The sequence below is a fragment of the Psittacula echo genome (genome assembly GCF_963264785.1).
Source record: "Psittacula echo genome assembly, chromosome: 14".
Taxonomy (NCBI): domain Eukaryota; kingdom Metazoa; phylum Chordata; class Aves; order Psittaciformes; family Psittacidae; genus Psittacula; species Psittacula echo.
Window position 1 is genome coordinate 9,593,803 of NC_137750.1, and position 21,114 is coordinate 9,614,916.

Genomic DNA, 21,114 nt, shown 5'->3' on the forward strand with positions numbered 1-21,114 from the left:
GAAATTCAGTTGTATTTATGAACAATATGTTTTTCCTTTGACTTTCTTCTGGACTTCTGTAGACTTTTAATGATAAATATAATTTGTATAACCTAAATTGGGAAATTCTGTGCACTGGACTGTAGGGAAGCCCTAAAAAGACAAGGATGTCTCACTCAATGAAGACAATGATACATCTGTAATTAAATTCATCTTATGGAAGAAAAACTTTACCTGTACTTACTCTTCAGAGTCTAAAATCTGTTTAGTTAAAAAGCATTAAAAGTAAAATCACAAAAATACAGATAACCTTTCCCCTCCCTTTCCTCTTACCAGATTGATGGTTCCACACTGCGGACACTGTGCTTGCAACATGGCCCTCTAATAACATTCCACTTGAACCTGACGCAAGGGAATGCTGTGGTCCGCTACAGTTCCAAGGAGGAAGCAGCCAAGGCCCAGAAGTCTCTGCATATGTACGTTTCTGCTCTCTTTCCTTTGTTATGAAGCCAGTTTTATCTCCCAGCTATTTTCTTAGGCATTCATTCGCTAGGACTCAGAACTGATCACTAGTTAGTTTAATATGATTTTTAAAATTACCTATGAGGTAGATTAAAAATAATTGGGGGCTAGATACTTATAAACTACTGAACAAGAGGTCATTAAAAATGTGATAATTGATATTCACCATTAATAATGTGCTTAGTAAGGATTTGTCAACTCTAAGGCTGCACAGAATTCGTAAGGTGTGATGAGTTCTAAAGGAAGCAGAGCATAAGGCAAAGTTTTAGCTTCATAGAGCAACAGAAAGGACAAAACAATGATAAAGAATATGTTCATGTGGTCACCATTTTAAAGGAGGAATGAAAGAAACTGAAGGAAATGACTGACAATAAAACGTGCTTCTGAGGTGTTTTAGACTCCATGGAACTAATTGGCATTAGCAAGAGCCAGAGAATTTTGGGTGATAAAATTGATGACATTGGGAAGAATAAGCGTATTCTGACTTACATATTAAGAATATAGAGACTGATGTTTCAAAATAGTACTTAAGTGCAGCCTTCTGTATGAACAAGTTAGGGCGTGAGTACAATGAAAAATACTGATCATAGAGGGAACGCTGCTTGGAACTAGGTGTATTACTGTCCTGATTACCTTCCCTATACTTAGAAATATGGGAGCAGTTGTTACTCCATAAGTAAAGTTGCAACTACTTTCCCATTATGGTGGGTTGCCCAGAGAAGTGGTGAATGCTCCATCCCTGGCAGTGTTCAAGGCCAGGCTGGGCAGAGCCTTGGGCAACATGGTCTAGTGTGAGGCATCCCTGCGCATGGCAGGGGGTTGAAACTGGATGATCTTAAGGTCCTTTCCAACCCAAACCATTCTATGATTCCTTAATTAAATATTACAAAGCAGCATTCAGAACAGTTGGAGATGCAAAATTGACCCATCTTGTGTTACGTCAGTTTAGATGTGGGCATTGGGTCAAAGAAATAACACCAAAGGCAAAACTAATATGTGAGTTTAAAGAGAAATGCTTATTTTAAATATGCAGATGGTAACATCCTTACACTGTCAGTGATCTGGAATGCCTCCCTGTAAATTGTTTTGTTTTTAATAGGTTGTGGCATCACTACAGTTGCAGTGCTGGTAAGGACAGGACAGACCTTTGTGTGAATGAAAAGGCTTGAGCTATAAATGCACTTGGTTTGCTGGCAGGGTGTCAATGGTAAAATACAATGGGATTTGTGGAAGCCAGCAGGAGAGTATTAGAGTTCAAAGAGATATCAGCTACTATCTATTACACAGATAAATGTTTACATGGACTTGATTGCTGGAAAATACATCACAGAGCCAGCAGTCTCATATCGCAGCTTGTACCAGCAATAGTGTGGCCAGCAGGATGTCAGCAGGGATTGTCCCCCTGTGCTTGGCACTGGTGAGGCTGCACCTCGAATCCTGTCTTCAGCTCTGAGCCCCTCACTACAAGAGAGACATTGAGGTACTGGAGTGGGGCCAGAGAAGGGAACAGAGCTGGTGCAGGGCCTGGAGCACACGTGTGAATGGCTGAGGGACCTGGGGGGTTCAGTCTGGAGAAGAGAAGGCTCAGGGAGAACCTGATCGCTCCCTACAACTGCCTGACAGGAGGATGGAGCCAGGAGGGGCCTGGTGCCTTCTCCTAAGTAACAAGTTGTAGGGTTAGGAGGAAACGACCTCAAGTTCCACTAGGGGAGGTTGAGATTAGATATTGTGAAAAATATTTTTACAGAAAGAGGTGTCCAGCACTGGAACAGCCTACTCAGGGCAGTGGTGAAGTCACCATCCTTGGAGGTGTTTAAAAGATGTGTAGATGTGGCACCTGGGGACACGGTTTAGTGGTGAACTTGGCAATGCTGGGTTAACAGTTAGAGGCATGCCTGGTTTTCAAAGCCTACATTTGGATCTCTTCACTTACACATTTAGGAAAGTCAGAAATCCTCAAGATGGGATATTCAGCAAGGAGCATTTGCACAAACCCGGCTTGTTGATGGCATCCAAACCAGAGGCCATGTTCAGGCAGTGAGGGGGGAACAGCCATCACAAACATGTATATTGCAGCAAAGGCGTAGTTGTTGATGTCTACGTTCAGAGTTACACACCCTGCAACAGTGAGACTGAACTAATACAGAGACCCAGAGGTTTAAGCAGACTGCCAGGCAGGTTTATCTTCTCTTAGAATCATAGAATAGTTAGGGTTGGAAAGGACCTTGAGATCATCTAGTTCCAACCCCCCTGCCATGGGCAGGGACACCCCACACTAAACCATATCACCCAAGGCCTCATCCAACCTGGCCTTGAACACCGCCAAGGATGGAGCATTCACAACCTCCCTGGGCAGCCCATTCCAGTGCCTCACCACCCTCTCAGTAAAGAATTTCTTCCTTATATCCAATCTAAACTTCCCCTGTTTAAGTTTGAACCCGTTACCCCTTGTCCTGTCACTACAGTCCCTGATGAAGAGTCCCTCCCCAGCATCCTTGTAGGCCCCCTTCAGATACTGGAAGGCTGCTATGAGGTCTCCACGCAGCCTTCTCTTCTCCAGGCTGAACAGCCCCAACTTTCTCAGCCTGTCTCCATACAGGAGGTGTTCCAGTCCCCTGATCATCCTCGTGGCCTCCTCTGGACTTTTTCCAACAGTTCCATGTCCTTTTTATGTTGAGGACACCAGAACTGCACACAGTGCTCCAAGTGAGGTCTCACGAGAGTAGAGGGGCAGGATCACCTCCTTCGACCTGCTGATCACGCTCCTTTTGATGCAGCCCAGGATACGGTTGCTTTCTGGGCTGCGAGCGCACACTGCAGCCAGCTCATGTTCATTTTTTCATCGACCAACACCCCCAAGTCCTTCTCTGCAGGGCTGCTCTGAATCTCTTCTCTGCCCAACCTGTAGCCGTGCCTGGGATTGCTCCAACTCAGGTGTAGGACCTCGCACTTGGCATGGTTAAACTTCATCAGGTTGGCATCAGCCCACCTCACAAGCGTGTTGAGGTCCCTCTGGATGGCATCCCTTCCCTCCGGCGTATCAGCCGAACCACACAGCTTGGTGTCATCGGCAAACTTGCTGAGGGCGCACTCAATCCCCCTGTCCATGTCACCGACCAAGCTGTTGAACAAGACCGGTCCCAACACCGATCCCTGAGGGACACCACTCTTTACCGGTCTCCAGACGGACATCGAGCCATTGACCACAACTCTTTGCGTGCAGCCATCCAGCCAGTTCTTTATCCACCGAGTGGTCCACCCATCAAATTGATGTCTCTCCAATTTAGAGACAAGGATGTCGTGTGGGACAGTGTCGAACGCTTTGCACAAATCCAGGTAGATGACGTCAACGGCTCTGCCCCTGTCCATCAGTTTCGTAGCCCCATCATAGAAGGCCACCAAATCGGTCAGGCAGGAGTTCCCCTTAGTGAAGCCATGCTGGCTGTCACCAACCACCTCCTTGTTTTTCATGTGCCTTAGCATGCCTTCCAGGAGAATCTGCTCCAAGAGTTTGCCAGGCACAGAGGTGAGACTGACTGGTCTGTAATTCCCCAGGTCATCCATTTTCCCCTTCTTGAAAATGGGGGTTATATTTCCCTTTTTCCAGTCGTCGGGAACTTCACCTGACTGCCATGATTTTTCAAATATGATGGCCAGTGGCTTAGCAACTTCATTCGCCTGCTCCTTCAGGACCCGCGGATGGATGTCGTCAGGTCCCATGGACTTGTGTACGTTTAGGTTTTTAAGATGGTCTCTAACCAGATCCTCTCCTACAGTGGGCCTAGGGTCCTCATTCTCACAGTTCCTGCATTCGCCTTCCAAGACTTGAGTGGTGCGGTCAGAGATTTTGCCAGTGAAGACCGAGGCAAAGAAGTCATTAAGAACCTCAGCCTCCTCCAAATCCCGGGTAGCCAGTTCTCCAGATATCTTCCGAAGGGGGCCTACGTTGTCCCTAGTCTGTCTTTTACTCGCTATGTACCTATAGAATCCCTTCCTATTACCCTTAACATCCCTAGCCAAGTTCAATTCTAACTGGGCCTTAGCCTTCCTCACCTGGTCCCTAGCTTCCCGGACAGCATCCCTGTATTCTTCCCAGGCTGCCTGTCCCTGCTTCCACCTTCTATAAGCCTCTTTTTTCCTTTGAATTTTCCTGAGCAGCTCCTTATCCATCCAAGGAGGTCTCCTGGCCCTCCTGCTGCACTTCCTTCTAGTTGGGATGCCACACTGCTGAGCTTGTAGCAGGTGATACTTGAATAACAACCACCAGTCTTGGCCCCCCCTGCCCTCTAGGGCTGTGTCCCATGGAACCTTACTAAGCAGGCTCCTGAAGAGGCCAAAGTCTGCTCTTTTGGAGTCCAGGGCAGTGAGCTTGCTGCATGCTCTTCTCACTGTCCCGAGGATCTCGAATTCGACCGTCTCATGGTCACTGCAACCAAGGCTGCCCTGGAGTGTCACATTTCCAACCAGCCCTTCCCTGTTGGTGAGCATGAGGTCAAGCATGGCACCTCTCCTTGTCGGCTTCTCTATTACTTGCAGAAGAAAGTTGTCTTCCACACAATCGAGGAACCTCCTGGATTGCTTGTGCTGGGCCGTACCTTCACTCCAGCAGATGTCAGGGTGGTTGAAGTCTCCCATAAGAACAAGGGCCTGTGAGCTTGAGGCTGTTCCTATCTGCCTATAGAGCACTTCATCCACAGATTCCTCTTGATCAGGCGGCCTGTAACAGATCCCCACAATAATGTCCCCCATCGCTGCTCTCCCTTTAACCTTGACCCACAAACTCTCTGTCGACTGCTCACCCAGTCATCTTCTTTAAAATATTTAGGTTGCAAAATAAATTCTAGAAGAAAATAAAACTTAGGTTCTTGGAAGAATTCTTCATCCATTGCATTAGTCACACAGTTATTCTTGCTAAACATACACAGAGGAAATGAATTTTTAACATACTATTAAAGAAAAGTGAGCTTTCAAGAAATGGGGCTGGGGGAAGACAAAACCTTCAACTTTGCAGGATGTGTGGTGAGTTGCATTGAAATACAAACCAAACTTCAGAGCACAGATGTTGGAAATGTGTTCCCAGCACAGCCAGATGAGCTTTAGGGTCCCTTCCAACCCAAACCATTCTGTGATACCCATCTTGGATGTTTCCAGAAGTGCCCTTTGCACCCCTTGTTTTGTCTCGTTCCACCTTTTCTCTCTGCCCTCAGGTGTGTCCTGGGAAACACTACTATCCTGGCCGAGTTTGCTGGTGAGGAAGAAGTCAACCGTTTCTTAGCACAAGGCCAGGCGCTGCCGCCCACCTCCAGCTGGCAGTCCAACACTGGAACCAACCAGACCCGCCTGGGCTCCTCCAGCAGCTCTCATGGCTTGGTGCGCAACGACGCCGGGCACTGGAACACTCCCTGCCTGGGAGGCAAGGGGAGCAGCGACCTGCTCTGGGGTGGGGTGCCCCAGTACTCCAGCAGCCTTTGGGGACCCCCGAGCACCGACGACGGCAGAGTTATCGGCAGCCCGACACCTTTGAATACTCTTCTTCCGGGTGATCTTCTCAGTGGGGAGTCCATCTAGGAAACAAGAGAAACAAAATGGAAAATAACAATCATCAGCACTAAAAGGAAAAGTAAAATTGTAACCCTTTCCAGTCCCGGGCTTGATGAAGAATCCAGCTTTAACAGATCAGACTGGAAGCCCTTTTTAGTACCTCTGTCCAATATCGACTATGAAACTGCAGTAGTCCTTGTGAACTGTTCATGAAACAGTATGGGCTACTTTTGGTCAGTGTCACATGCTAATGACAGGTTTTATTGTTTTTTGTTTTCATGGCTTTTTGTTTTATGTTGTCTTTTTATGTTTGTATGGTGATTTTTTCAAAACGAAGTATAAAAGCTGCTTAGAATAGGTATATCATGAAGGGCACTTTTCAGAATTTGGGCTGGAAAGGGTTATTTTATCAACTGGGGGAGGGGAGGGAGGGGAAGGGGGAAATGAAAGCCTATTTAAAATGAGCCTGTGACTATTATGCACATTACCAGAGGCGGACCCAATAATCAGAAAGGGTGAAGTGTGATATTTACCATTGGTACAGAAAAGAGACGAGTTGGAATAGTAACTATGGACTGTACAGGTTGAGCTGGGGGGAGGGCAGGGTCGGGCTATCTCTGTGTCCACTACTCCCATGGATCTGCCTATGCACATTACCCTTGTTTCATTACTTTTTTCATGTCATTTTTTTTAATCCCAAGAATATAAAAAAGTAAAAAATAAAAATAAAAAAAAATTTAAAAAATAGTAAAAAAACCACCAAACAACAACAAAAAAAACCCCACCCACCCACCAAACCACAAACCATATCAACATGCAAATACTTGAATCCAGCAGGCCAATAACAAAATGTGAACACTTTCTGAGTTGAATTATTACACTTCCAGGTTGGCATCAGTACACAAAAACCAGGCTCTAAGGATTTTTGTTCTTCAAGCTCAGCCTCTGTTTGTGTTGGAACAGCCGTATGTGTGTGTGCGGGTGCCTGTGCGGGTGTGTGTGTCCCTGTGTGCCCAGGGAGGGGGTTCACTAAAAGGGTGAATTTTCTCCTTTTATTCAGTATATGCTTTTTATTTGCTCATTGGTCAAATGTTTAATTGTTATTAGCTTCTAACTTTGCACTGAGTGTCCGCAGCCCTTCTTGTAGCTAATCCTAGAATGGTCAAAAGTTAAAATAAAAGGAAAGAAACTGATAGAAGGGGCCGGCGACAATTCACGTGTAAATGTTTACTCAAGGACTCTTACCGCATTTTAAAAATGACAGTGTGTATCTCTGGAGAATAATATGTATATCTACCTTTAGCAGCTTTTTATTGTGGACTAATGCAAGAAAATTACCGGAGTATTGCACCATTTTTCCATTCGGAATATAAAGTTTAACAAAAAAAAATACTCTTGTTGAACTGTGGCCATAGATAATTGTAAAGAGTTGATAGTTCCCTTGCAAGCAGGAACAGAAACAAGCACTTGGACATAGGTTTTGACTGCTTTTGGAGGAGCCAGGAGTTGTGGCTCCCACCTGTTTACAGACCTTTTTTTTTTTCTCCTTCAAACTTTAAAATAAAAAAAAAAAAAGGAATTAAAAAAAAAAAGAAAAAAACATAAAAAGAAAAAAAAAAGAAAAAAAAAAGACTTCCATCGTAAAGAAAAACTTATTTTCAGAATGAAGATATGCTACTTCAGAGCTCTGGGATTGAACAGTGTTGTTGTATTCTCCTTTTCTTTGGCCATTGCTGTGTACTATATATTTTTTTTTGGGTTGTTGTTTTTTCCTCCTCGTCGTCAAAGTGGCGATACCTTTGTGATCACTATCTTGCACATGGTGGAAGATGTCTCAGGAAAGCCGGGTTTCCCGAGGAGCAACTCCACACCATTTCATGTATTTTTAAAACCCAACTCCTAGCACTGAAGATATTATTAAAAAAAAAAAGGAAAAAAAAAATTAAAAAAAAAAAAAACAAAACACACACAAAAAAAAAAAAAACACAAAAAAGAAAAGAAAATCAAAAAAAAGACAGTAAGAAAGAAGAAAATACCTAATCTAATGTGTAGCAGTTACATATTTACCAAATAATGGACTCAAAAAGAAATAGATGTTTGAAGAGTGCTTTATATATTGAAAAAAAAAATTGCTTTATGTTTAAAAGAAAAGATCAATGTTTTTGATTGTTTTGAAAGGAAGAAAGACAATGGAATAACATACACTTCACGTATGTTTTAAAAGTTATATGAACATTGTGCTCCCTGCCTGCTTGGATCAGGAAACTTGTGCATTACATTTTTGGTTTCTTTTTGGTTTTCTTTCTGTTCTTTTTTTTGGTTTATTTTGTTTTTTTCTTTTGGAAGATTAGCTTTTTAATGGTTTTATCAGATGTAAAGGGTCCTGCAAGATTGCAAATTAACAAAAGCTGGTTTTCTAGAGGATCATGAACTATGCACAAACTGGGTTCAAGACTTGTTTTTCTTTTCTCTCAAGGTTTAGTGGTGTATTTAGCTGAATAGCCTTTCCTCAGAGTAATTGCATCTCATTGCCATTACACGCCTCCAACATATATATTTTATATAGCTATATACACACACACTTATATAAAATATGTATGTGTGTATGTGCGTGTTTACATACGATTTTTCCATGCTGAACTTTAGCATTGAGTTGTAGAAAAAACTCCGAATGTTTTAAAATTGGGAATGAAAATTTCTGGTTTAGGGGTGGGGAGGGGGGAGGGTGTTTTGGGCCTTTTTTTTTTTTGGTTTTTTGGTTGTTTTTTTTTTTTGCCTTTTCTTTTGGATTCAAGATGTCTGTAACTCTGAGATTAAAAAACAAACCAACAATTGTGGCTTTTAATGTTTATTCTCCTCATAGAATGTGATTGTTAAAGAACATGCACCGAAAGTTGCTTTCAAGAGTACGAAGATTCTTTGAAACTTAATAAATTGCAGTTTTTTCTTGGCTGTTGAAATAATGTGTATTTTTCTTTTAAGCAGGGGATACTGAATATATATATATATATTGTTAAATCTGTTAAGGTATTTCATGGAAGATGTTTAACTCAGTGTTAATGAGAATCAAGTGTACAGCCAGGCAGATCCCTCCTGCAAGTGTCATCACACACCCTTCAACCTGCATGTTGGTGATGGCATTCCTATACCTGGAATGCTTGTACCATGAGCCTTCGGCTTAGTGCATCCATGGGTGCTGCAGTAATCATTTTTGTTAGAATGATGGTTTTCTCCTGTATTCATGTCTTTAGTCACGTAGAGGATGACTTGTTGGCACTGTTAAAGAGGCTGAAGGCTCCGCTCTAGCTCTCCCACCCCATTGCCTCCCATTCTCTGGACCTGGATATCTCTAAACCACCAGTTCCACTAACTTGGGTGAGCAAATACCCTGTTGTAAATAAGGTATAAACAGCAAAATATTTTCATATTTGGTCTTTCAGGTTTTGAAATTAAGGTATTTCCAGTGGCTGACGTTAGGCACAGGAGGTGAAGCACAGGAAGTCTCTGGAGGGACCTGTCCTTGCTCCATCTCTTTTACAGATGAGCTTACCTTCTCCTCCAGCCTCATCAAATCAGTTCTTCACCTCTTGGTGGCACCAGGGTGATTCATATGGGCAGTGGGATTGACAGGCCTATAGCTACGAGTTGGTGCAGTAAAGCCCAGTCCACTGATTCAGTTGAGAAGGGAAAAACCTAGCCTGGAGTAATTGGAGGACGGTCCACAGCCCTGCACAGCTCTACCCACACCACGACTGTCGCCTGTCCTTGCTGTCACCGGGACCATCGGCTGCTCTGCCATACATTAAATAAGAATGGCCTGTGGGGCTGGGGGGACCTAACAACTCTCAAGAGTTGGCAGTTTGCTTCAATAGGATACAGTTAAAAATGGCCAAATCTAGGCTCGGGGTGAGTAATTTAATAAATAAAGATAAGTACCCAGCCTGAAGCCTCTCTTTTAATTGCTACTGCCATGAAGTTGCACAGAAGTGTGTAATGAAACGCTCAGAAGAGAGTTGCCTTCAGTTTTCTTCTCCTTCCTTGGTCTTTTGGTTGCTTTCAGTTCTCTTTGGGTTTTTTTCCTCTTGATTTTCAGGGTCCCCGGGTTTTGTTTGCCTGGGCATCAAAGTCCCTTACGGAGTCGGGTGTTTTAGCTAACAAGAGCTTTTGTCTTCCATAAGGTTGGCAGAGACGGCTTTTTGCGAGTCAGATGCACTCTTAAAAGTTAGTATCCACCCTGCTGTGTTAAAGGCAATACAGCCTGTGGCCAAGATCAGTCTCTGGATGTTTTGTGTAGCTCCTTTTATTTTCAGTGTCATGCTCTTTTCTGCTTTAATGCTGCCCAGTGTTTCTGCAATGGTGAAGCTAGCTCCTGATGAGAAGGATTCTCCTGCTGGCTCCCAAATCCTTACCAGAAAACAGGTTTTACCAATTTTGTGTTTTTCTGTACATTGCATTGCTGTACCCTCCATGGCACTGTCACTGCATGGCTCCCCTGGCTTCAGGCAAGAGGATTTCTCTTTCCTAAATGGTCTGGAACTGTCAAACTTCTTAGTTCCTTGTCTAGATTGTGGGTGGCACTGGCAAAGCAGATGGGTTTGCTCTTCTGCTCCAGAAATACATTATTGTTCTTGGTAAGTCAATAGATGATTGTGTATGTGAAGGAGCTTTTTAATTAAAACAAATGTATATGATGGATATCTGTATATGTTATTGGAGTTGTAAGAGTCTGGAAATGGAATTGAAAAACCCTTTAGGATTTGGATTATGGGCAGCTATAGTGTGGAGCATAACCTGTGGTACCGGATCAAAGGTGACCTGTAAGGATCATCTGCTGTTGTGTATGAACTGCTGCTAGAAGTCTCTCGCATTGTCCCAGTGGAGGTGTGCTCACTGTATCGCTGTGTTGATGCTGAATGTACAAGCTCTGCTCAAGTCCTGTGTAGCCAGTTTCAGGGAATGGGAGCTCTGCCACACTGGATATGGAGCTCACACGAACTGTTGCTGTAACCTGTGAGGATGCCAAGGTAAAGGGCAGCTCCATCCGTGTCTGGGGATGCCTGTGATTCGCAGTGTTCTCAGTGGTTATTCGAAGGAGCCCATGGGCCCGTCCACCCAGCACAGGACGACTTTAGCTCCCTGCAGGTCTCTTGGACTGTTTCACCCAGATCCTTGTATTGCTTTGAAGGCAGTAACGTACCCGTGAAACCTTAACATCTACGGGAGCAGCCCAGCTTTTGTCCTCTCACATTCCCAAGGGGTCTCTTCCAGTAACACGCACGTGCACTTGGAATCTGGGAGAGGCACCACCAGCACTCACCCACACTGTAGCTTTCCTAAGGGAGGACGGACTACTCATGCCCATGTTCTAGTGGGGTCTGGGTGTCTCCATCCAGCGGATGCACCCAATCACTCAGGTTCACTGTTGCCTACTGCAAGTTGCCAGACTTCATCTTCCAACAGCCAATCCAGCCTGTGCAAAGACAGTCAAGTTGACCATTTGGAACCCCTCACGCTCCCACCGTTATCTTCTCTCTAATGAAGATGCTTCATTAGGAGTGAATACAACCCTTTGTCCTGTGTGTACTCCTGGTGTTTGGGTTTTTCACTGTCCCATGCATTGGAAAGAAGTTGCTTGTAAATTTTCTCTGCTGAAAACGTGGTCCCAGTGCAGTCATGATTTCAGGGTTATTAAAAATGGTCTAAAACACAATAAGATTGCTTTGCTTTCAATAAATACTGTGATTAGTAAGGGTGGTTTGCCTTGAACCCCACCTGTACCTGTCCAGAGTTAATGAAAGAGTTCATTGCTTTCAATGTTCCATTTTGTTCAGGGGAATGGGCTTGATAATATTCAAAGGTGTGGGCGATTCCTCTGTAATTGCTCTGCAGTTTTATCTCCTGGAGCCTTTTCCCACTTGTTAATTTATCTTAATCTATACCAAAGGATGTATTCAAGCAGACTAACAGCCTGGGTTACTGACGGCGCTGGGAAGGAGCAGATTCCCTTCTCATTTTTGCAGTAGGTCTCATTGTTTTGGCTACATTATTCATGGTTCACAGTGATGCTTTACTGCTTTACACCACAGGATCATGAAAAAAATCCCTGAGTTTTCATTATTTTTACCTGATTTCAAGTAGAAAGCTGCTTTTTCTGCCCTTTCTTGGTACTCATCTGTCTCCTTCCCATCTCTTCTCTCCTAATAGATGGCCAAGGAACTTTCTGATAAAGGCAGAGATGGTTATTCTGCAGGTAAAGCATTGCCCCTTCTACCAGTGTGAGCTCTACAGGTTGCCTACTCAGAAATGCATAATATATAACTGTGCTCGGTAGAAGACTCAGCACAAGCATTAAATGCCTGAAATACATAAGAGGGGACAGACATCAATGTCCATTGCTGAGCAGGAGCAGCCTGCAGGGAGAGTGCAAATTGGCAAATAGCTCTGATTGATTACCTTGTGATGCTTTCATTGCTGAACAGCTTCCAAGACACTACCGGGATGGGGAGAGCTGCCCTTTGCCAACACCTCCAAGTGTGCAGCATAGCAAGAAGGATGTAGCTGGTAAGGGAGGGCAAGAAGGCAGGGATGGGGCTAAAAGGAAGTGTGTGAGGATGGAGTTGATTTGTGGGTGAGTTTTATTCCTGAAGCAGCTCAAAATTGCTCAAATTAAGGAAAAAACACCACAAAGCAACCAACAAATTGGTTTTCCCTGGTAGCTTGAGCTCAGCAATGGTTTTCTTAATACCACCAATATGAAAACAGGAGCATGTAGTAACAGTGGTTTGAAAGCTACTCTATTACTAATATCCCTTATTTCTTGCTTCTCAGCACGGTTACTACACGGTGCTGTCTCCCTGAGCTGCTTTCTAAGCTTTTGCTGCCTCCTGCTCTGTGAATGTACAAAATAACCTGGATGGGAGTGGATTGGGAGCAGATTCAATCATTTCCCCAGGGTGTTCCAGCATCTCTGGAGCCAGTGACTCCGGCCCAGCTCCAGGCCTTGGATCGTGGATGCTGCTGCCTTCAATTAGAGACTAAAACTGGGGCTGATGCAGAAGAAGCTGATGTTTTGTCTGCAGCAGAACGCTATTTGCTCACTGGTTAGTGGAGATGAAGCACAAAGCACTAAACCCTCATAATAAGAAATTTAAGACACAGTGAAGTAAGTTTTGCTTTTGTCCTTAGATGAGGGAAGAGAAGAGGAAAAAACAATCCAAAACAATCCAAAACAATCACACAGGTGATTGTTATCCAAAAGCAATCACATAGGTGGCAGATTGTGTCTTTTAGTACAGACATCTCCAAGATAGTGCTTTTTATTGCTGTATAGTTCAGACACTGATTGTTCAATCTCTTACAGGATCCAGGTAAATGCTGAAACATCGGTGATTCACCATCTGAGAAACTTGCCTGAAGTGAACTTAGAGGGAATGGGTTGAAGAAATCTCCTTTTCCCTTTGTATCTCCAATTAGTCAAGGAGGCCAAAGGCCACATTTCCCACATGGGTTATTCTTAGCATTCCTGTCCGTACAGGGCATTTAAATTGCCGAATTCTAACTGGCATAGCAAGTGATTGATGGATCCTTAAAAGCACTTTGCAGTCAGTGGTAGGACCACAGAGGCATCAGTCATGTGTCTGCCTCCTGTCCTTCGTGGGACCTGGGAGCGAGTACCATGTTAGAGGATTTATCCCATCTTTTACTGGGCATCTTGGCAGAGGCCAGGAGTTCATGGTCTGCAGCACAAGGAAATCACCTCTCAGCACCTCGGCTTCTCTCCACTGGTTGCAGGGTGGTAACACGGGGGATTCAGGGGCTTCTAGCAGAGCAGGCACCACTGGATCTTGCTGCCCTGTGATTAAGGGCCAGAGTCTTAACAGGGATGAGCAGGGCTGTAATGAAAAGCCTGCGCTCCCAAGGCTGGGAAGAGGTGCTGCCCATTCACTGCTGGCAGCACCTGGGTCAGGAGAACAAACCCCACTTTTCCTCTGTTTTCCTGCCTGGACAAGCCCTGTTTTATCAAGGTCCATTCAGGAGCTTACGCTGTGTTCCCTTGAAGGCTGCCTGGGTCCTTAGCCCTGAAAAGAAGCAGGACACAAACTCAGGTGTTTACAGACTCGTTCAGTCTCCTAAATGGAGGCTTTTCATTTTGAAAAAGCAAAGTCCTGCACTTCTTCCCTGTCGCTTGAGCTGTCAATTACAAGGCAAAGCACTGTAAATCCTCTTAGGGAATGCTTCCAGCACTGCAGCACTCAGAGCCCTGAGCTCCTGCAGAATGTTCTAGCTGGGAAGATGGGTTGGTGGGTGTCCGAAGGGTTCACAGGAACAGTAATATTGATGCTGACCAACTTTGGGCTTTCTGGGTGTTGCAGACTAACATCTTCCTCTCACACACACAGCTCCAGACAGTGCACTGTCCCTCAGGAGGAGCTGGACACTGCCTAAAGCCCGGGTGAGTTCTCTTTCAGAGCCGTTTCCATGAGCAGTGCTCAGTCCTTGGTTGTTCGCTGGCCTCGTCCCCGTTCCTGTGTGTTCGTGGCGCACCAGTCGGGATGCAGAGCATCGCTGGGGAGCAGCAGCCACCTCGGCCCAGGGCAGCCTCCCTGCGGCAGGAAGAAACGGAAGCAAGGCCTCGGCTCGCTGCAATTCCCACTTTGACCACGAGATGGCGACAGCGAATTGCTCCGAGCAGCCGCCGCCCGAGGCCTCGCTTCGCAAAAGGCCCTAAGGACAAACCCCGCTGACAAGCACTCAACGACCGAGTGCCGCTGCTCGGCGTAAATGTTTTGCTTTCAGATGCGGTGACCTTGGTTTAAGCGTTTGTGCTTCACATCAATCAGGACCTGCGCAGCACCAAGCACCCATCAGGCAAATGGGGGCTTGCAGCTCTCCCCCCACTTTATACCTAACCTGAACTTCCCCCGTTTCAGTTTGAACACATCACCCGTTGTCCTATCGCTACAGTCCCTGACGAAAAGTCCCTTTCCAGCATCCTTGTAGATGGATACTGGATAGATACTGATGCAGACACTGGAAGCTGCTCTGAGGTCTCCACGCAGCCTTCTCTTCTCCAGGCTGAACAGCCCCAATGTTCTCACCTGTTTCCATACGGGAGGTGCTCCAGCCCCTGAGCATCCTCGTGGCCTCCTCTGGACTTGCTCCAACAGCTCCACATCCTTCTCATGCTGAGGACACCAGCACTGCACACAGGGCTGCAAGTGGGGTCTCACCAGAGCAGAGCAGAGGGGCTGTCTTGCTCATCTCCCTTTCCCAGCACCAGGGCCCTGTACACATCAGATACCTGTGAAAAACCTAAACTGCAGCTGAGTCACTCAGAGGACAAGGGTGGTGAAACCTCCCCAGCCTCAGGGGTGGGACTGGGAGAGCGAGTGCTGCTGCTGCTGCTGCTGCCCTGGCTGTCGATGCCGTCCTGGGGACAGTGGTGCCGTGCCTGAGTGTGGCTCATCCAGACCAAGGCTTTTCCCTGGCTCTGTGCCCCAGGGCACTGTAATAGCCTCACGTTAACGGAGACAGAGCGGCACCGATTGCCCCTGAGGCCATGATCACAGGCATCCTCCCTCCACATGCTGGAGCTGCAGCTCTGCAGGTGAGAGCCCTTTCATCTTCTGCGCCCCTGACCCAAGGAGACCAAGAGCCGTGCCTGAGGCTGCAAGTGCTCAGGGCTGCATTAACTGAGCCCTCCGGGGCAGAGCTGAGCTGAAGATCGCCCGGTTCCAACCCCCATTTCCTTCTTGTTGACAGAAAATGAACCGCAGGTGTTTGGCTCTTCCCCGCATCCCACTGCGCAGACACAGTGCCAGGGCACCCCTCTGGGACCCCGCTACCGCCGAGAGCCTTCAGCCGCACTCTTCCGTGGGGCACAGGCTGCACACACGCATCTCGGGCCACGAGACGCAAAACCTGCCCGGTTTTAACCTCCCTCAGCACATTTGCCCTTCTCTCGCAGGGGAGAACAGCACAGGCAGGCAGAAAGCGGGGCAGGGCTCACAGCACCCCGGAGGACAGCGCTGGGGCAGGCACCAGGGGCTCCTGCCATGCTGCTTCATTTGCCTTTTGATGTCAGCAAAACGCGGTGCCCTGCAGGGTGGCACGGGCTGAGGCTCTCAGGTGCCCTGCAGCCCTACGTGGGGAGCAGACACCTTAAAGGCTCGTGCCAGAATCCCTGCATGGCAAATGCTTCCTAACCCCAGCTTCCACACCATGTCCCTGCATGGCCAATGCCTGCTAAACCCAGCACCCGAGCAAGGCAGCTGTGTGTAACCCAGCACCCGAGTGAGACAGCTGTGTGTAACCCCTGCTAAGCAGCACCATGCAACAGAATTTCAGGTGAGTGCTGCAAAAAACCAACCCCAAACCTGCAATGTCCCACAGAGGAGGTTGTGCAGGTGAGAGACAAAAGGCCTGGGAAGCGCTGCCCTTCATCCCAGCAGCATCCCTGCCCTTCATCCAGACTTGGGACCACCCCTGGCAGGGCTGGAGTGGCAGGAGGGGGCTTTATAAGGCAGGCAGGCCTGGGGGAGCTCCTCCAGTGGCTCCACTGATTGCTAGAGCCCAGTACTGCAGGGGCACATGGAGGCGTGCTCTTCAAGAGGCTCCCTGCACATCCTTCACCTCAGTCTGCAGCTCCTGCACCTCAGTCTTTGCATCTTCTGCACCTCCAGCATCTTGGTCTCCATCTCTTGCAGCTCCAGCATCTCTGTTTCTGCATCTTCTGCAGCTCCAGCATCTCGGGCAGCATCTCAGCACCAGTGTTTGCTGCTCCCCATAGATCACGGATCAGGGACGGCTGGGAACGGGGGGGCCTGGATCGCCCAGGAGTTATTGCTCTGCCAGGGGAGCCCGTGGTGGGCATGGGGAGCTCAGGGAGTCTGGGAAGGACCTGGGACCTCACCAGGGCATGAGGAGCTGTTTCTAGCCCTTCCTGTGGGCCAAACCAGGCAGGAGGGTGCTGGCAGGCCTTGCTCATCCCAGCTTCCTCATCATGCACTGAAAAGAGGTGGTGTTGTGCTTTCAGCATAATATTGTAGCCCAAAAGGCTCAGTGCAGCATCTCTGTGGCTGCATCCCTGTCCCCACTGCACTGGGGGCCAGTTGCCCAAAGGGAACGTTCTTTGTACTTCATCCCTTGCAGGCAGGAGCCCTCTTTTCCCCAGGACTGGGCTCTGCCTTGAGCTGCTCTGAGCATCCCTGAGGTGCTGGGTGAGCAGCACAAGGTTCGTGGCTGTGAGGTGGAGAGCAGTGAGGGCATCCTGAGCCATGCAGCCAGCAGCAAACCTTCCCCACTGCCTGCCCCTGGTCTCATCCTGCCTCAGGCTCCAGAAGGAGGAATTGTCCTGCCTGGAGGTCGCTGTCCTTGTGCCAGTGCCCGTAGGGGGGTGGCTGCAGGGTGCCCCAGTGAGGGATGCCCATAGGGAGGCTGGGTGCTCCCTGCCAGCACCTTCTCCTCTGCCCAGGTTGGGAAGGGGCTGAGATCATGGGATTGATCCTGCATCAGCCTGCGTGGCTGGGCTGAGCAGGGACACTCCATGCTGCAGGGCTGGGCTCCTGAGAGTGCCTGTGACCCTGGGTCTGGAGCAGAGTGGGTGACTCTTTAACCCACCAAGCTTGAATGTCTTTATTTATTGTGTTTGGGTGGCCACTGAGCAAGCTAAATGCTCATAACAGCAAGGATGGGCTGTGTGAGGGGAGAGTAAATCAGTGCAGTGCATGCTAAAGCACAGTAAATACTGCCCTTTGGTGCCCTTCTCTCACTCCTTTTAGTATCTCCTTGTACTGTGTTTATGGCTTCTGTTTCAGTGGTTCAGCTGTCATTTAATGGTTGTTCTTTTCTGCACTTGGATGTGATAGGAGTGGTTTTAATTGTGGTTACTCCTGCTTGGCAGAAACTGCGGAGGTTCAACTGTCAGGAAAACCTCAACACCAAATGTCCAGATGCTGCCAGGGGAGGCTGCAAAGCTGGGCAGGCTCCCCCAGGGCTCCAGGTGAGCAAGAAGGAGGGAAAAGCAAATTTAAACAGGGGAGATTGAGATGAGCTCTTAGGCAGAAGCTGTTCCCTGTGAGGGTGCTGAGGCGCTGGCACAGGGTGCCCAGAGAAGCTGTGGCTGCCCCATCCCTGGCAGTGTTCAAGGCCAGGTTGGACACAGGGGCTTGGAGCAAGCTGCTCCAGTGGAAGGTGTCCCTGCCCGTGGCAGGGGTTGGAACTGGATGAGCTTTAAGGTCCTTTCCAACACAAACCAGGCTGGGATTCTATGAAACTCCGTGATCAGGGGTCTGGGCACAACCCCCTGATATCAGGCACTGAAGCGTTTGAAGTACAACAGAAAGAAACGCAGACATTTTCAAGCAACGTGTTTATTGGGTATGCTTAAAGATAGAAGAAGAAGAAAAGAAAGAGAGACTTAAAGAAAGAGATGCACAGACTGCCCTGTCACATGATCTACACCCAGGTACAAAACCAAAACCACTTTGGACACCAGACCTGTTGGAACTGCAGACGTGCCAGGAGGTTGCACATGGAGTGCTTGGGGTGAGGTGACACAGACCCGAACAAGACCCAGGACAGTGGCACTGGTGAGTGCAAGGCAGCTGCACGATGCCCACATCTGCCTTTTGATGGGCACAGACACAGCCCTGCTTCTTGTCTGCCTGTTTCCCAGGTACCCCTCCTGCCTCTTCAGGAACTCGCCCTCTCCCCGCACCCCCCCAGCATCCAGCATCCCTTCCAAGTCCCTCCTCCTGCTCATCTCCAGCTCTCCCTGGTCCCTCTGGGCAGGGTGGGGATGAGGAGGTAAGAGGTTAGAGGCAGCAGGGTTGATTCTGGCCGAGGCAGCTCCTCTCCCCTCCCAGCCCACCTGAGACTCCATCCGGTTCTGCTGCCTCCAGCACCTTCCTCCGGGCCCTGGGCGGCCGGCTCAGCACACGGAGCAGCTGTTGGTCTTGTTCATGGGGGGCCTCAGCACCTGCTCCTTGGGCAGCGTCTCCCTCCTCTTGCAGAGTGCGGGGCTGAGCCGGCCGGGCAGGTTGGCTTGCTGCAGCAGCTCCCTGAACACCTCCAGCACGTTCTCGTTGTCCTTGGCCGACGTCTCCACGAAGCGGCTGTTCCAGTCCAGCTCCACCAGCGACAGAGCATCCTCCACTGGCACCTGCCGCTCGCTGCCGCTCTCCGCCTTGTTCCCAACCACCACGATGGGAGGGAATTTGTCTTCCTTCACCTCCAGGATCTCCTCCCGCAAGCTCTTGACGCTCTCAAAGGACTCGGCATCATCTACGGCGTAGACCAGGGCGAAGGCATCGCTGTTCTGGATCGAGAGCTTCCTCATGGCCGGGAAGGAGTAGCTGCCACTGGTGTCCAGGATCTCCACCTTGACCGTGGCCCCGCTCACCTCATACTCCTTGCTGTGCAGCTCCTCCACCGTGCGCCGGTGCTTGGGCTCAAAGGTGTCCATCAGGAAGCGGCGGATGAGGGCTGTCTTGCCCACGCCAGCAGCACCCAAGAAGACCAACCGCACATGGTTCTTTTCCTTCACCACCAGGGACATAGTGCAGAGGGGACAGGATGCTTCGCAGCTGGTGCTCACCTCAAAGGGGTTCCTGGATGGCCGCAGCCCCGGTGTCTGTCCCTCTGTCTGTCCTCCCCGGCACCGGCTTGTTGCAGGCAGGGAAGTTTGGTTCCACCTCCCTGCAAACTTCTCCTGGCTGTTCTGCTGCTACAGTCCCCAAGTCCAGCTCGTTTTGTATCCTGACTCCCCTCTGCCATGTGGCACCCGGCTGTCCAATCTCCGTGGGTTGTGGGTGCTGAAGGAGGAGGGCAGGGAGGGAGGAGAGTGGGGTGCTCCGGGCCAATCCGCGGAGCTCAGTCCTGGGAAGCCAGTGCAGCCCTGGGGAGCACCGCGCTACGTTGCACATTGCACTTGCATCTCTCACCACTGTCAGTAGCGCCAGGGAGCCAGCAGCGTTGCAGCCGTCACGCTGCACAGGCTGCCCTTTCGTGCTCCCTGGGGATTAACCTGTGGTACTTGGCATGGGCTTGCTGGCAGCATCCAAGCTCAGCGGTGGTCCCTCACCCATTGGGTGGCTCATGGTCAGACATGGCAGGAGCTGGCCGATGTCACCCACGGTGTTTCTTACACTCACCTGTGGCTGAGGACTTGTTTTCACACAGGGGTGCTGCAAACATTCCCAACTCTTCCTTGGACCCATGAGATATTTGAGCTGAGGAGAAGAATAAGCTCTCCCTGAAACCTGTGTGTCAGAACCAGCACGTTCAGCTGTCAGCTACTCTATGAAAGATTTAACCTGAGGGGAAAACAAGATCTCCATGAAACGATGCATCACAACCTCTGCAATGCTGAGTGGTCATGGGCAGGAGCGCTGGCTGTGACCTGCTTCAGTGAAACAGTGCCCCACAATGGCTGCTGTCAGGCCAAGAGGTAGGATATGTGCCCATGCCCGTCTCTGCATGGATGGGCATCAGCACTGGAAGGGAGTTTGCTCATAGAGGCACAGGTTGCCCTGTGTTTCCTCAGCAGTCACCGTTCCTATTTCATGCTACGGTTGGTTCAGAAGCTGATTTATGCCAAGTGCAAATACAAAGGGAACTTGCTCAACAGCTAAAATGAGTTTTATCTTCTTACCTTTGTGCGTGCATGGGTTTTTTCAAGCTTTGGACCCATTTATGTTGTTTAGATGCAGTTGGTTTTCTTTCCATAGCAAAGTTCCAGCTTCAACCTTTTGTTCTGGTTGAATTAAGCCTGTTCATTCCAAAAGCCCTTTTCACAAGAATTATTCCTGCCTCTTAATTCCCCAGTTGTTGTCACGTTGCAGGCGTGCTAAGGACTGAGCCTCAGGAGTTAGAAGATGCTGAGGACATGGAAGACGTAATAGCACTTCCGTAGGACCTTATTGTGAGCCAAAGGCCAGTGGAAAGGACGGATGAGCTGAGTTTAGGTATGTGAACAAAACAGTGACCACATTTTGGTGCCTGGTGTATCACCAGCATTAGTGGGAATGAAGAACCGAAGACAACAAGGGAGAAGGGCATGATAAGTAATCT

General features: G+C 48.4%; 1 protein-coding gene and 1 pseudogene across 9 annotated transcripts in view; one reads left to right on the top strand and one right to left on the bottom strand.

The window, feature by feature from the left end:
- The window catches only part of TNRC6C (trinucleotide repeat containing adaptor 6C), a 105,677-nt gene extending 96,754 nt beyond the window's left edge, over positions 1-8,923 (top strand). For 7 of the 8 annotated variants that reach the window (XM_080629373.1, XM_080629374.1, XM_080629372.1 and 4 more), the window contains 2 exons: positions 316-455; positions 5,709-8,923. In XM_080629373.1, the coding sequence (XP_080485499.1) occupies positions 316-455; positions 5,709-6,069 (501 nt within the window). In that variant the 3' untranslated portion in view covers positions 6,070-8,923. The remainder of the gene's footprint in view (positions 1-315; positions 456-5,708) is intronic. The other variant, XR_013957999.1, reaches the window with a different exon arrangement.
- A 10,050-nt stretch (positions 8,924-18,973) lies between these two features.
- LOC308227163 (GTP-binding protein Rhes pseudogene) lies at positions 18,974-19,600 on the bottom strand (annotated as a pseudogene). The gene has a single exon. The product of its transcript is annotated as a GTP-binding protein Rhes pseudogene (transcript).
- Positions 19,601-21,114: the final 1,514 nt, after the last annotated feature.